Source organism: Hesperophylax consimilis, chromosome 11 (genome assembly GCF_061612785.1).
Source record: "Hesperophylax consimilis isolate HC1 chromosome 11, BYU_Hcon_1.0, whole genome shotgun sequence".
NCBI lineage: Eukaryota > Metazoa > Arthropoda > Insecta > Trichoptera > Limnephilidae > Hesperophylax > Hesperophylax consimilis.
Window position 1 is genome coordinate 8717304 of NC_142846.1, and position 14302 is coordinate 8731605.

The following is a 14302-nucleotide window of genomic DNA, read 5'->3' on the forward strand; positions in this document are numbered from 1 at the left end:
TGCGGCATTTACTAAATTGACGCATTTGCCCCGAAATTTCTAAAAACAATATATTTCAGCTGTCATTATCTGGAAATATATTGTTATATTTTGATCAGAAGTAAAAATGTATGAACAATTAAGATAATAATATTTGTTATAGGAATTTGAAATTTCGGTATGAAAAATACATCTTTGACGCATTTACCTCATAGAGGGGCCAAAAGAGGGGCAAATGCGTATAATTTCGATTTTTTACTTTCACTTCATTTTAACGAAATCAATAGGATTTTGTTAATTAAAGCAAACATTTTCTGATAAACAAATTATTTTTGATGAATTATTCACAAAAAAAACAAATTAAAATCCAATGAGTTGCAGTCAGGTGATCTGTAAAGATGACTGTCAAAAAAAATCAAAAAATATGACGCGATTGCCCCTACTGACCTTAATTAATTATTAGAAAAATAGGCGAACAGAATTGTTCACCCAAAAAAAGGTGAACTTTTTAAAACACTAAAATACCAGTAACACATTGACATATTTAATAAAATTAGAACACATTTTGGAAGTTGTCGTAGATAAGATTTTTTTTATTTTAACAGAAGTGTTTATTTTAATTTGTGTAGGTTTTAACTTTATAACTCGTTCAAATATTCCAATTATTTTTACTTTCTGTTCAGTTATACTTACACGCGTGAAACCAAACGAAGGTAGAGTTTAAATATGCTTAATACAGACGAATTAAAGTTTTATTTGCTTGTCGATCTATCTTTTTCTGTACTCATAAAACGTTTTTGCTAATACCCTGTCTATTAACTGAGACTTAAAAGCTTATCCAATAGACTAATTACAATATTTCATCTTTTATTCGTGGAAGAAGACATTAAACATTATTTAATGTAAATGTAGGTTTATTGATATAAGTGTACAATAATTTGTACTTCCCTTTTTAAAACATACTCAAAGATCTCAAAAATATTTGATTAAATAAAGTAGTTTGTGCTCGAACCATAACTAAGTAGATACGTGATAATTTTTGTTGTTTGTTTTTGGGATGTTATGCCGTGTTGCGCTAACTCCTTCTTTAGCCGATGTTTCGGACAGCGTTGCAGTGTCCATCATCAGGGCAGATCCGGTAGATCCGAAGATGTGCCGGATCTGCCCTGATGATGGACACTGCAACGCTGTCCGAAACGTCGGCTAAAGAAGGAGTTAGCGCAACACGGCATAACACCCCAAAAACAAACAACAAAAATGCTTTTGGCCGTGAGAATCTAAAAACTTACGATACGTGATAATGTTTCTCTTTTAAAATTAAGCTCATTCTTGTGATCTAGTACCTTCTGGTTACCTAAATAAATAATTATTATGAGTTTTATTGAAATATGATGCCACGTTACTTGAGTGCTTGCCCAAAAAAATATACAGAACCACTTTTTCTGAGAAATATGAGGCGTGACAGAATTGTAAAAATATGGTTTTACCTACAATTACTAAAAAATAAATTTATTTATACGATATAATTGGTTTCTTTGTCAGTCATAAAAAATAAATTGTTTCTTGTTACTAAATAATAATTATAAGATAGTATTGTATCAGGTCATGGAGGGATGTTTTGATTTCGCGGAACCCGGATAACACAAAATAAATAATCATACTGAAAATTTTATTTTTATTGAGGGCACAGCGAAAATTTATCAATAAAGAGAATTTTTTGGGATACCTGCCACGTACAAAATTACTTAATAATTGGCCCGCCTTTATTTTTTTAAATCCTAAATTGGCCAAATTACGATTCATCACTCCTCAATTTACATTATAAATTTAATATTGTAGCAAAAGAAAAAATATTTTCACAGGTACGAACTAATAGGATGTAACACAAAATTTCCAATTGACGTTGGGTAATCCATCTTAAATTTTTAACATTCGGACACATTTTTTCCAGTTACAAATTATTTAAAAAATATGCCGCAATGATCACGTTTATTGAAAAATTAATAGAGTATTTACGCAATTTGCTTCTGCGATATACTATGAAAATAATGTTTTTTTTTTAAGTTGACGAATATAATTCCAATATCGGTTTAAAATGATGTAGTATTAAGCAATACTTAATTTTCATATGAGGGAGTTTTCGACGTCATTCCGATCAACGTTCGTAAGTGAGTCCCAAGTTCTGACGTCAGTCCTGTTAGAGTTACCTTCGTTATAAGCGAATTAGAATCGCCTTGAGACATTTAAGGATTATCTCAAAATTTTACATTTAAGGAAGTAGTTTTTTTCAAATTTATATTTTTCAAATTTTTAACAGAAATTTTTAACTGAAATATCCTACTATCACGTGAATGTATTGAAAACCAATAAAATTGTTAAGAATTTTTTTAAACCATTACGCTTTTCAGGGATTTGACTCATCTTTTGAAATGGTTCACTCACCTCGTTTTGAAGCATGAAAGCTGTCTTGCGGGGAGATTTTTTCAATCTGTGCGAGAAGCTTTGATCTGGGGAGTATCGTTCTGTCTGAGTTAATCCTCTCAACGGCATATCGGAAAGCCACTTCCTGCTTATCGTCAGCTGGGTGAAATAGGCCACCTGAAAACAAACAATTCGACTATATTTAACAACTAGCTGAAGCAACAAACATCGCCAAGTTTTTATTCTAATTAAAAGGGTAGGAAAAAAGGGTGGGAGTGGTTTTCCAAAATTGATTGTAAACATTGAATTACTAAAAATTAAATTAAACATTTTTTGAAGGTCAAGAGTGCAACTATTCAAACTTTGAATAAAACTTTTGATTTTTATTAAAAACCAACCCCCCAAAGACACTCTTCTGTACAAAGTTTTAATTACATGACTCACTTTAGCGAGTGATTCCTTTGAATATTTGGATTAAAAACGGAATATGCCGTCTTGTTGCCCGATGACTTTTTTTCAATCGAAAAACAAATAATATCTTTTTCCACCACACGTCGCCACTGGGCACAAACTAGCGCGTCAGGTGATAAGCTCTCCGTCTCGTTCCAGCAGCACCGAATAAACGAGACAGAGCGCATATCACGTGATTCGTTGCGACACTTAACAACGTGATCAGTGGCAACGTGTGGTGAAAAATGTTTTTGTTGTTGTTTATTTTTAATTGAAAAAAAACATCGGATATCAAATAATTTATTTTTTTTATATTGAGAATCGCTGGTCAAAGTCTTTCAGGTATGTGTTGATATACCCTGTATCCAAGTATTATGCCCAACCTACTCGATGTTGTGTTTTACTTTACACAATAACATGTTCCCTTTATTGTGCCCTGCTTTTGCTAACAAATTTTAGTGTGCGACCAACATTATACTCGCTCACTAAAATATTATGTGTGTCTTAAATTTTACCCTTTGTTTACTTCTGAAGCGTGTTCCATTAGATTAGGGCTTTTACAATGTATCTGTTGATAAAATTACCACACAGAAACCAAATTGGTAATTTTGACTTTATATGTTGATTTTGACTGATTACGACGCAACACTCTATTAAATTCATGTACAGGGACAAAGAAAGTCATAGCTTCACATTAACATAAAAAAGATAAATAAAGGTCTTTTACGATTTTGTATCCAATATTTCAATCACCGCTACGAATAACGGCATTAAATATCATATTCAACTTTAAAGATTGTATTTACAACTTCAAGTAAAATAAAATAAAAAAAAAAAACAATTAAATAATCATTATGTTCACACGTATATCTAAAAATTTCCTAAAATCCCAAAAAACAGAATCGCAACGGAATGGTAGGTATATACATAATATGATAGAGACCAAATTATTTGTGATATTTTTTACTTGGAATAAGGATTATAACTTAAATCATATACCCAGTAGGTATGTAAATATATAAATTGTTTATTTATTGTAAAAAAACAGGAAATCATATAATTGATGATTAAAATAATGATTTTAAAAAAACATCTGCCACAAAATAACGGACACGTAATATTAAAAAATATAATATATTTCCAAAATGGCGGTATGTAAAAATTTTTTTATAAATTTTTAAAATTATTATTAATTATAAAATTTTTCACTTAATAAATGGGTAAATTAGTCAATATTTAAATGGGAATTCATACGCAATCTTAAGAGTGGTAGGAATTTTTTTTAACTTTTTGGTTTTAGGAAGGAAAAACGAGCAAGTTAGAGGTTATTTTTTAGATTTTTTATTTTTATTAAATGGCCACTCTCTTCTCCCTTTGAACGATCACTGTACTGTACATTAAAAAGTATCCCCACTAAACCCACGATTACACGACATGAATTTGTGGCCGCAACGCTAAATCCTCATCTCTGATAAATACAATTTTGTCTCACAATCAATCATAGCAGGCAATGTTCAACACCGCATTAGGACACCGGGCACAGAGCCATTTACCTGGATTCCGGCTCTAATCACCTTTTAGTCCGGCCGATCCTCTCCCGATCCTCGCAATCCTTGTCACCGGGACCGCCGGATTAAGCCTAGGGACTTCATCATTTATAATGGACCGCAACCAAAAGGAATACCAAATTGTAAAGGTTCGTTCATATCTGCGGGCGTGGTTCAGACAATGCCTTTTTATAGAGCTTATCCAAAGGCGGGAATACCTTTTCTTATATTGCTTACAATCGGTAGCTACTTACTTCATAATTATGATAATTCTTAGTTGAACGGTTTGCTTTCCGAATTAGGTGAAAATCAGAAATTAATTCGTATCGTGGAGAATTTTTATTAGAAAGGGTAATTTTTTTCTAAATTCTCGCGCTACAAAAGTGTCCAATCTAGGAATCATTTAAAAGAATAAACTATTTTATTTAAAACCCATGCCTCCTGGAATGCTATGAATTGTTCATACTAAAAAACTACTGCCAGGGTGTTACACCTGCTTTACATTCAATATTACAGAACAGACGTTCTAGCCCAGCATACAAGACAGGCGTATGACAGGTATGTATGGTGTCTCTAGGTCTTTTTGACATTTTCAACATCGGCCTTAGGAAAAGACTCTAAATTGTATATTTGTTGATATTTTCTTTTATTTATTTAACGTTATAAATTATGTAATGTGGATTGTAATAAGATTAAGTACATTTGTAATTCACAATTAAAAAAAAAAACAAGTTTGTAAACAGGGAAAATTTTATTGATAATTTAAAATAAAATCCAATGATTAATAAAATAACTATAACTATATCTTTCTTTATTTGCATTTTTTCTTTAACCTTTAGGGTTGTATGGAAAAAGGGTAATATAAGTAGGAGTCTTTTTTAATTTAAACCATCAGGAGCCAGTTAGACTATGGTATCCTCAATTGTGGTATATTGTGAGGCTGAAGGTAGTGGGGAGGAAAGTCTATTAGTCTAAGTCTAGAACTATTGAAATCTGATCACCAAATGCAGCCAAAGCCATTTCAAATAAAGTTTCAATTCTGAATGGTGGTCTCACACCAGGGTGATACTGAGAGTATCTTCCACTCTAAAACATGTCGTAGATTTCACTAATTATTATTTTTAATTGGTAATTTGTGAAATAATACAAAATAATCAATACAAATTATTTGAACCCGCGACATCCAGCTTGTTAGTCGAGAGCCTTATCCTTAAACCACGGAGGCGTAACCTAACATCTTCTCAAAAATAGGACGATTCGTAGTATTTAATTAGCGGTGATATTTTGATGGCATTCTTCGAAAAATGAGGTTTTTTAGGTAATAGTTCACTTTTATTATGTTTAAATTATACAATAACAAAAATAACATGATTGGAAATCACCGAAAGCTACTGCTACCATTTTCAAAGGTGTTGTTTATAGAATTCTTTATCAAAATGATTTTCATGTTGTCAGCTTACATAATTATCTGCTTAATAATTTGTAATCATCCCAATGGATTAAAGGTTGATACATTTACCCTTTGATTATCCTAATGATGCCGTGGCCCATGGCAAAACTACGTAATCAGCGCATTTATGTAACAAAGCAATATCGACTTAATTATCAGTAGGTATGACTCAATTACGTGGTTACTGATTAACGTGATTTATAATATATTAATGCAAATAAAGATTGTCATAGGTTACACCCGTCAATACTCCCTGACGATTAAATAAGTCACTATTATCAACACTACCCAAGCCAGGACCCAGGACTCTGACTGGAGTTGGCTTAATATATAATAAGATCCTCATATTTATTTTTGTGTGGAGTCATTTTACCTTATACTCATTCATTTAAAAATAAAAAAAATACATACAAATATGTGGAGTGTTGATACTCAGTGATGAGCATTATACCAGCTAACGTTATTATTTAAACGTTATTTTTATAACGTTATTATTATAACGTTATAAAAAAGTTATTACTATTAAAACTTTATTATTATAATTACAACGTTATTAATCTATACTTTTGTCGTTGTTTACTCAATTGATTGTTTTGACATCAATTAAAATAAGTACAAAGCATTTTTATTACTAACAGAATATTACCTTTTCAGGCAAATTTTAGATAACGCTTTTGAAAAACATCGCCATCTGTTAGACAAACATACCTTTTTTATAAAACAGCGTCATCCATTGGACGTAAAAGCAACAGGTGCCAATGTGTATATCTGCACAGACAGACTGATCTACTGCAACGCGTGACGGTATACAGATACTTCAAAATAAGATGAAAATTAACGGTCCACATTTGATTTCGAAAAATTCTGGGTAAAGCTCTGGCGACCCCGGAGAATTAAGTAAATAATAAAAACGAAATAACCCAGCCATAAGAAATTATTTTCAGTAATAGTTTTATAACATCCTTATGAAGGTTTAGCAAATATCATTAATTTGACGTAAGTATTAATTTATCGATCTGTTCAAGGTTCTGTTCTGGTCGGTAATCTGGCTTTCCGGTCACGTTGTGGCTTAAATTCTGTGTTATTGAATCATCTAACATTCCCAGCGCGTTTCGTTCTCGCAAGCATTACTGTTAGTTTGGAAATATGATCTTTCAATGCTGGAACCAATAATAATATCGACTGCGAAAAGATCAAAAGGGATAACCCGTATCTACATTTGATTATATTCTCTGTTCACTGAGAAGGAATCAAAATTCAAATGATATCACAAGAATTTTTGCGCACGTGCAATGTATATCTTAGAATAACTAACAAGTTAACCATCATACTATTTTCACATTAGAGTAGGCACAAAGTATATACAGTAAATCAACTCAGTCTTGACACACTCCTTGCTTAATTCACATTCACACTTCGACTCATACATACCATTCTTCTTCTTGAAATGGACCGATTCAAGTTTTTGGTTCACTTGATAGTTCCATGTCTTCCTCGGGAGTCCACGACCTTTTTTACCATTCATGTTTGCGTCTCTTTATACTCATATGAATGGAAAAATCATTCATACCTTCTTACAAATGAGGCGATCAGAAAAATTGCAAGTCAGTAAGCCGGAGGTAACGGGTTTAAATCCCAACGAGGGCATGAAAATTTTATTTGATCAATTTGTGTTATTCCACAATTTACTCATTTATAAAAATAAAATATGTAATGATCCGCCCTTTCTACTTCAAACTTTTCCTTCTCTTCTTTCTACGATAAATTTCTTTAAAGTCCCATAGGTAACTTTTCCATAAGGCTTTGCATATGTGTTCGCAGGGATGGAAAATTCCTCCCCTGCCGTCTCTACAAGCCTTTGCTCCTCTCTTTATTACACACCCCTTCAAGTGTGTACATCCTAGTTTGTCCACGTGACGTACGACCTTGAACGTACTCATTTCACGTGACGGTTCAGTATAAAAAGGCTTCACCGAACGTTGTGTTGGTTTTTTGTTTCTCGGTTTAGAAACCTAGTTATCTATGTATGTGTGGTATCCCTTGGTTCTTTTGAGATAGAGTGAGTTGAATCCATTATCGCTGTGTTTTAAAGCCATTTCATAAACCTTATTTTTCTGAAGTCGCCTGCTCTTCAAACTAGCTACGTGATTCTACCTGTCATAGGGTAATGTGAGTATAATAAAGTGTTAGATTTTATATATGTGATATACATACGATAAATTTATGGTGTTAGTTGTCGGCGCCATCCATGTATATATTTTAAGAGGGGAAGGAGAGGAAAGGAAATGAATTTTTTTCAAGCTAAGATTGACTCCTCCTCTTACCAAACAAAACTGATGGATGATAATTTGAGCAAGGCGATCGATATCTGCGTGTCTGGATATCACAACCGGCCGGGTCTCCCCTTGTTCCAAATCAGCAACCGTCACGCCAGAATAAAGAAAACCAGGTCTCATCACCAATTTCAGAATTGCCCCAATCTCATACACCTCCAGGAAAATCTACTTTACTGAGTGTAGAAGGGGAAAACCATGACATCCCTTGTCACGAATCTAGTCGCGAAAATGTGACACGCAAGGTCCTAAGTTACGTGCCACCTCTAGAAAACGTTGTAACTCCCTCGCCGTCGGGGATTTACATCCCTTTCTAGGTCAATACATAGATAACACACGACGATCTTGTCGACATTTAGCCTGCTTTTTAACGATAGGTTGTGTGCCTACCCATTCAGCCAATTATCATGTGAGATATATGTAAGGTCTACTCGAAATGCCAAATTTAGGATGAGGACTGTCTGTATTTTAATATTCGGTTCTAGCAATTATTTTATGAGGTTACTAGCATCCTCGTGTATTAGGTATGGGTAACTCCTACTTAATACCTATCCTCTCAGGTAGGTAAAAACGGATAATTGGTTTGATTTTTGCATTTAATTTAAAGAGGCTGCCTACCTCTCGAAAGGTACCTGTTGAGAAAAGTTGTTCGGTTGGTAGTTTTATTTCGGAGATTACCATCTCCCTCTTTCGACTTTAGATTTGTTTTTGTGCATCCCAATTCGTAACTTAGAAAGTCAAACAATAGATGAAAAGTATTAAATTAGAAAAGTCAAATAACAGACGAGAGATATTCATTTTGTTCTATCTGGTTGCATCCGATCGCTTTCTATTTGGGCGGTCATACGCTAGCAAAACTCCCCCTTTGACTGACTGTACACCGCGCCTCGGCCTATATATGAAAAGGTCATCGGCCCGTCTCCCTTTTTCAGCTGGTAGATAGTCTGATTGACACATTCCCTTTCGAAACATTATTTGGACGACAGGGGTTGTAAACTTGGATGCTGTATCCGTCCTTTAAAAGGGACTTCTGTTGTTTAATAAATAATATAAAAAAAACTCACCCAGTTAGTCACCTCCAAATCCTAGTGTGAAGCTTACCTGGTTACACACTATATAGCTAAATCAGTTTAATTTTTCGGTCTACCCCCTACCGGCATTCCTTCTTCCTTTTAGTGAAATCCTGGCAATTTGTTCACTTTTGGTCCCCTCCCTAAGACTTTAAAAGGGTAATTAAATATTCCTGCAAATAAAATTGTACCTCCCTAATCTGTTAGGATTCGAACCCACAGTTAATGATATATTTGTTTCTCTGGTTTTCGGTCTCCGTGGATAAATGCCATCTCGCCAAATCAATAACCTAGCCCGATTAAACACTTCCCGCCTTTAAGTACATTCACTCTGTTTTAAGAACGCAATCATTATTTTTATCATTTTCATGTTTTTAAGACAAGCAATCTAGTTCGAACTGTATACGAAATCACGTTTAAATCAACACAACTTTATAACACAATCGCGATTGCACAACACCTGGCGCCCCTGAGGTGGGTTTTTACAAAACGGCGCTCTACAAATTATCCAATTATTATTATTGTCATTATTATTAATTTTTTTCTCACTGAGTCCAACCACTCTCACTTCACACAAAAACCGGTTCAATAATATTTCACTTTAATTCAGAAACCAACAAAGCTTTCTAACATCATCTGAATTCACTAATTAATTGTAATCTCACACATCACTTCTGGTTTGTATTCATTTCTCGGGGCTGTCAACGTATCCGAATTCAAGACTCGACTGCCTGTACCTGCGCCCTGTTCCGTGTGAATGTGTTTACTCCAGGCCTGTCTGTCAATAAATCTTCCGTCGTTGTCTAAACAAAAAATTTTTTTGAGCACGTTCGTTTATTATTTATCGTTTATTTATTTTCGTGATTATTCAAACCATCACAAATATAATAGTACCTTTGCGGCAAATTCCACAGCGTAAGATACTTTTAGCATAGCCCTGGTATAATATCACCATTCAGAAATAAAAATTGCTTAAAATGGCTTTGGCCGTGTGCGGTGACCAGATTTAAATAGACAGATACTTCCTCACCGTCCTCATCCCTATCTCTTGTACGGTTTTATGTTAAACAAAAATACGAAATTTCTGATAATTTGGATACTTTGGAAATAATTTACTTTATGAAAGGAGAAAGGTTAGTTCATGACAACCGAAATGGATAGAATAAGAAGATGGGGTAATCCTTTTCCATCGAATAGTCCTTTAACTAAAGCTCCCTAACGCGCTAAATGTATTTGTGGTGGGTGTGTTTCAAAAAATAACTGTTAAATAACTCTTTACAAATATCCAACAACATACTTCTTGCGGTTAATTGTTTTTTTTTTTTTTTGTAAATTCAATACAAACGCGTGAATACATAATAACCTCTTTTCGCTTCATTTACCCACTGAGAAGACAGTCTTTAAACAAAATACTTAGATTCTTTACTATATGAAAACCATTATAACACGAAGTTTGTGGAACTGACTGAGAGCAAATGAATTAACAGCGTTAAAGAAAATGGTTCAATAGAAGTCTTTCAATTGAACGTCCCTAGTGAAAAGGACTATTGAAGATAAGGTCAGACCGCTACTTTTGATATTATTTCTTGTTCTTCTTATTTTCATAATTATTAAGCTCTTTTCTACTACTGTTGGGAAAATGCCAATAAACCTTGATTAGAAGAGGGCCTGTCACTTGAGCCCATTATTCTTTTTAAACGTGAATCCCCATTGTAATGTTTATCTATCATATATTCTTCTACTTGAACCTGTTGTAGGTGAATGAAAAGTAAGCTTCATGTCACGTCATGAAAATTAGATGTTTATTAGCAAAAGTAAAGAACCCTTAAAAGTGTCCAACTATTTAAAAAAAAACACCATCGTAAATTTTAAAGTACTGATAACTACTTACTAATCAATGACGTTGAGAAATAATAAAGTAATAAACAACAACAAAAAAATTCGTTTATACTATGCAATTGCGAGTAAAGACAGAAGTAATGGTTTTCAAAACATACAAAAATCTTTATTCCAACTTAACCCTACGTCATTTAATGAAACTCTCTACCGTCATTTAAAAAAACCATTATTCTTAACTAAAGACTAGACAATACCCTAAAATCTTAACGAGGTAAGTGAAGCAGCCGGGGACAAAAGTATGTGACGCGCGACCTTTGCGTATTGAACAGACCTAAGGTTGAATATGCCCTATCAAATCTCTTAAATAAAGTGGGATTCTTAACGACATAAGTAATGAAGTGTTGTGAAAACAAGATTTGGCGTGCGGCCGAATTACGGTTTTAGTTTTCAAACCGTTTTAAATAATACATTTTAATGGTAAGGTCCTGTTTTTATTTTTTTTTAATATAAATAACTTAAATCCGTATGGTTCCCTTTAGAAACATTCGAGATTTTAGTAATACGTTAATCAGAAGTAGTTATGTTGTTAACTCCCGTTATGTTGCCTTAATCAATGCCAACTCTCAAATTTTCACTACAAAACACAATTCAGACTTACACATACACATGCACAAAACACGGTAAACAGTCATATACACACACATGTACACTTTTTAAAATTTTAACACATTATTTAAAATTAATTATATCGTTTCTTTTATCGTTACCTCAAATCATTATATTCTATGTACTAACCCCAAACGGTAACATATAAACATATAAATCAATCTCCAGATATTTCATAGATACCGTTTCCTAAAATAATTTTTAAAACCTTGTAAACTTGTAACCAATCATTTCAATAACTTACTGTCTGTTTCTAAAATTGAGAAATAAATAAACCAAATTTATTTGGTAAATTTAAACAATACAAACACTTTGATACAAGTTTATTTAGTTCGCTTTTTGGAATGGGTAAAACAGACTTTGAATAACTAGGGGTAATTAACTTGAGCAGTACAATTAAAGCGAAGCTACCTAAAAGTTAGTACTAACAAATTGGGAAAAGTTTGATTTTAGTGCTTACTCTTGGTATTTCTTAGTATTCCGCAATGGTTTCAAATCTGTTAAGTAATTGAATTGATTCCAAGGAAAACACAATATATTTACCAATGTACGTTTCACTACAGATCTTCAAGGTTATTCGACAAAAGCTAAGTACGTCAGTCAATATAAAAGGGCCCTTACAAAAAATTTGTACCTAAAATATCGAAAGAAATAATTAGTCAACCTATCTGGCAGAACCAAAGTTTTATAAAAGGTTAAAGACGAACGGCCGCGTAACCTTTATCATACAAAAAATTGGATTTCAGGCCAAAATATGGAACAAAATTGAATAATTATTTTTAATCAAAAGGTGTAGCAAATATCTAGTACATGTAATTCAATATAGTTGTGTTTTAAATTATAAAATACAGGACGTTAAACAATTCATTTTTTTATGATTTTAGGTTTAAACTAAAAACAAAATTTAAAAAAATAAATTATCGAATTTAAAGTTATTTTGGGTCGAAAATTTAAATTTCTAATATACTTATTTGTATTCCAACTTGTTTGTGGTCGTTTGTAAAGTAACTATAAACCTATCAAAATCCTTTTTATATTTTTACAGTATTTATCACTAAATATTAATTATTTTTAAATTACCCATTCGAAAAATTATAAATATCACCGGGCCATTAACATTCACTTATCTTGTATACAGGATATTTAATAACATGCTAATAATTGAAAATTACACCAATGAACTCAAAAAAATTATGAAAAAATGGTAAATAATTCAAGAATTTTTACATTGATATTGTTTCCAAGCATGTTTAAATTAGTATTCATTGATTTGATGTCAATAAAATAAAATTGTATTATTTAGTTAGAATTTGTGAATTGTAGTAGAAAAGAATATTTTATCGACAATAAAAATTCAATATTTTACTTAAATCTATGTAAATAATTACAAACAACTATTTTGAGAGTAAGCATTACAACAAACACCTATTTGTTTAGAAGCTTATTCAGCAGCGTCATTCCTCTTATCGTATTGTCTATGTTCAAATGTCTCTTCGAGTAAAATTCAGAATAAATATTTACAAAGCGACGCCTATGCCTGATGTTAGAATAGACATAATGAATCTCCAAAATTGTTGAAATTCTTAATTATTTATTTTGCTTCCATCAGTCGATTTGTTGCAAGAATTTTTTGAACTTGCTATAAAATTTCACAACCACCGTGATTGCGTGGTAACTCTCTCTTAACTCTCTCTCTCTAGCCAAATGGAGGTCGCGACTTCGAATCTCGGAGTGAGCAAGTAAAATATAAAACATTGATATTACTATAATTTATTTTATTTATTTATTTATTTTTTATTAATACCCCAAACTAGGCAAATGCCCGTATTATGGTGGTAATAAATAAGAAAATATAAAAAACATATAAAATAAAATATAAACACAATTATACAATGTTGTCCATATATCGTTATACAAATGGTAAAACGAAAACAAAAATAATAAATATATATGCGATAATATGGATAAAGTCGTAATGAATTCACTTAATGGTCTTTCTTCACTCAGACAATAATTTCATTCAGGAAGCTTTCCGATTTTAATAGTAACAAAAAAATATTGACGCATAACTGCCAATAGGCATGACACATAATTATGTTGTTGGTAAATTTAGTTCAATTTAATTAATTCAATGTCTTATCTGTAATTAATATAACTTATATCACAATTAACTAATTTAAAATAGTAAGTATATATTTGCAGCACACTACAGAGTGGAAAATTCTCTCATTATTGCCCTGGTATAAGACGTAAGACCACTATTCAGAATTGAAACGTTGCTTGAAATAGCTTTGGAGGTGTTTGGTAACCAGAACTGAATAGCCAGATACTTTCCAAGATTCCTCTTCCCAATTTCCTTCCCCTCCCAACTACCTTCAGCCTTACAACATACCCCGATTGGGGATGCCATGGTCGTACTGGTTCCAGGTGGTTGTAGCGGTTAGAGTTCTTGCGCGGTTTCATATGAAAAAGAAATTTAAGTTATCCTTCATCAATTGATTCATAACGTTTTTTATGATAGCTCACAAGATTTTCCGTGGGGATGTA

At 32.5% G+C, this 14302-nt stretch overlaps 1 protein-coding gene across 1 annotated transcript in view; it reads right to left on the bottom strand.

Moving 5' to 3' along the window:
* The window catches only part of LOC149419752 (glutamate receptor ionotropic, kainate 1-like), a 494564-nt gene that overhangs the window by 104481 nt on the left and 375781 nt on the right, over positions 1 to 14302 (bottom strand). The window contains exon 4 of the mRNA XM_089637538.1: positions 2422 to 2577. Within this exon, the coding sequence (XP_089493664.1) occupies positions 2422 to 2577 (156 nt within the window). The remainder of the gene's footprint in view (positions 1 to 2421; positions 2578 to 14302) is intronic.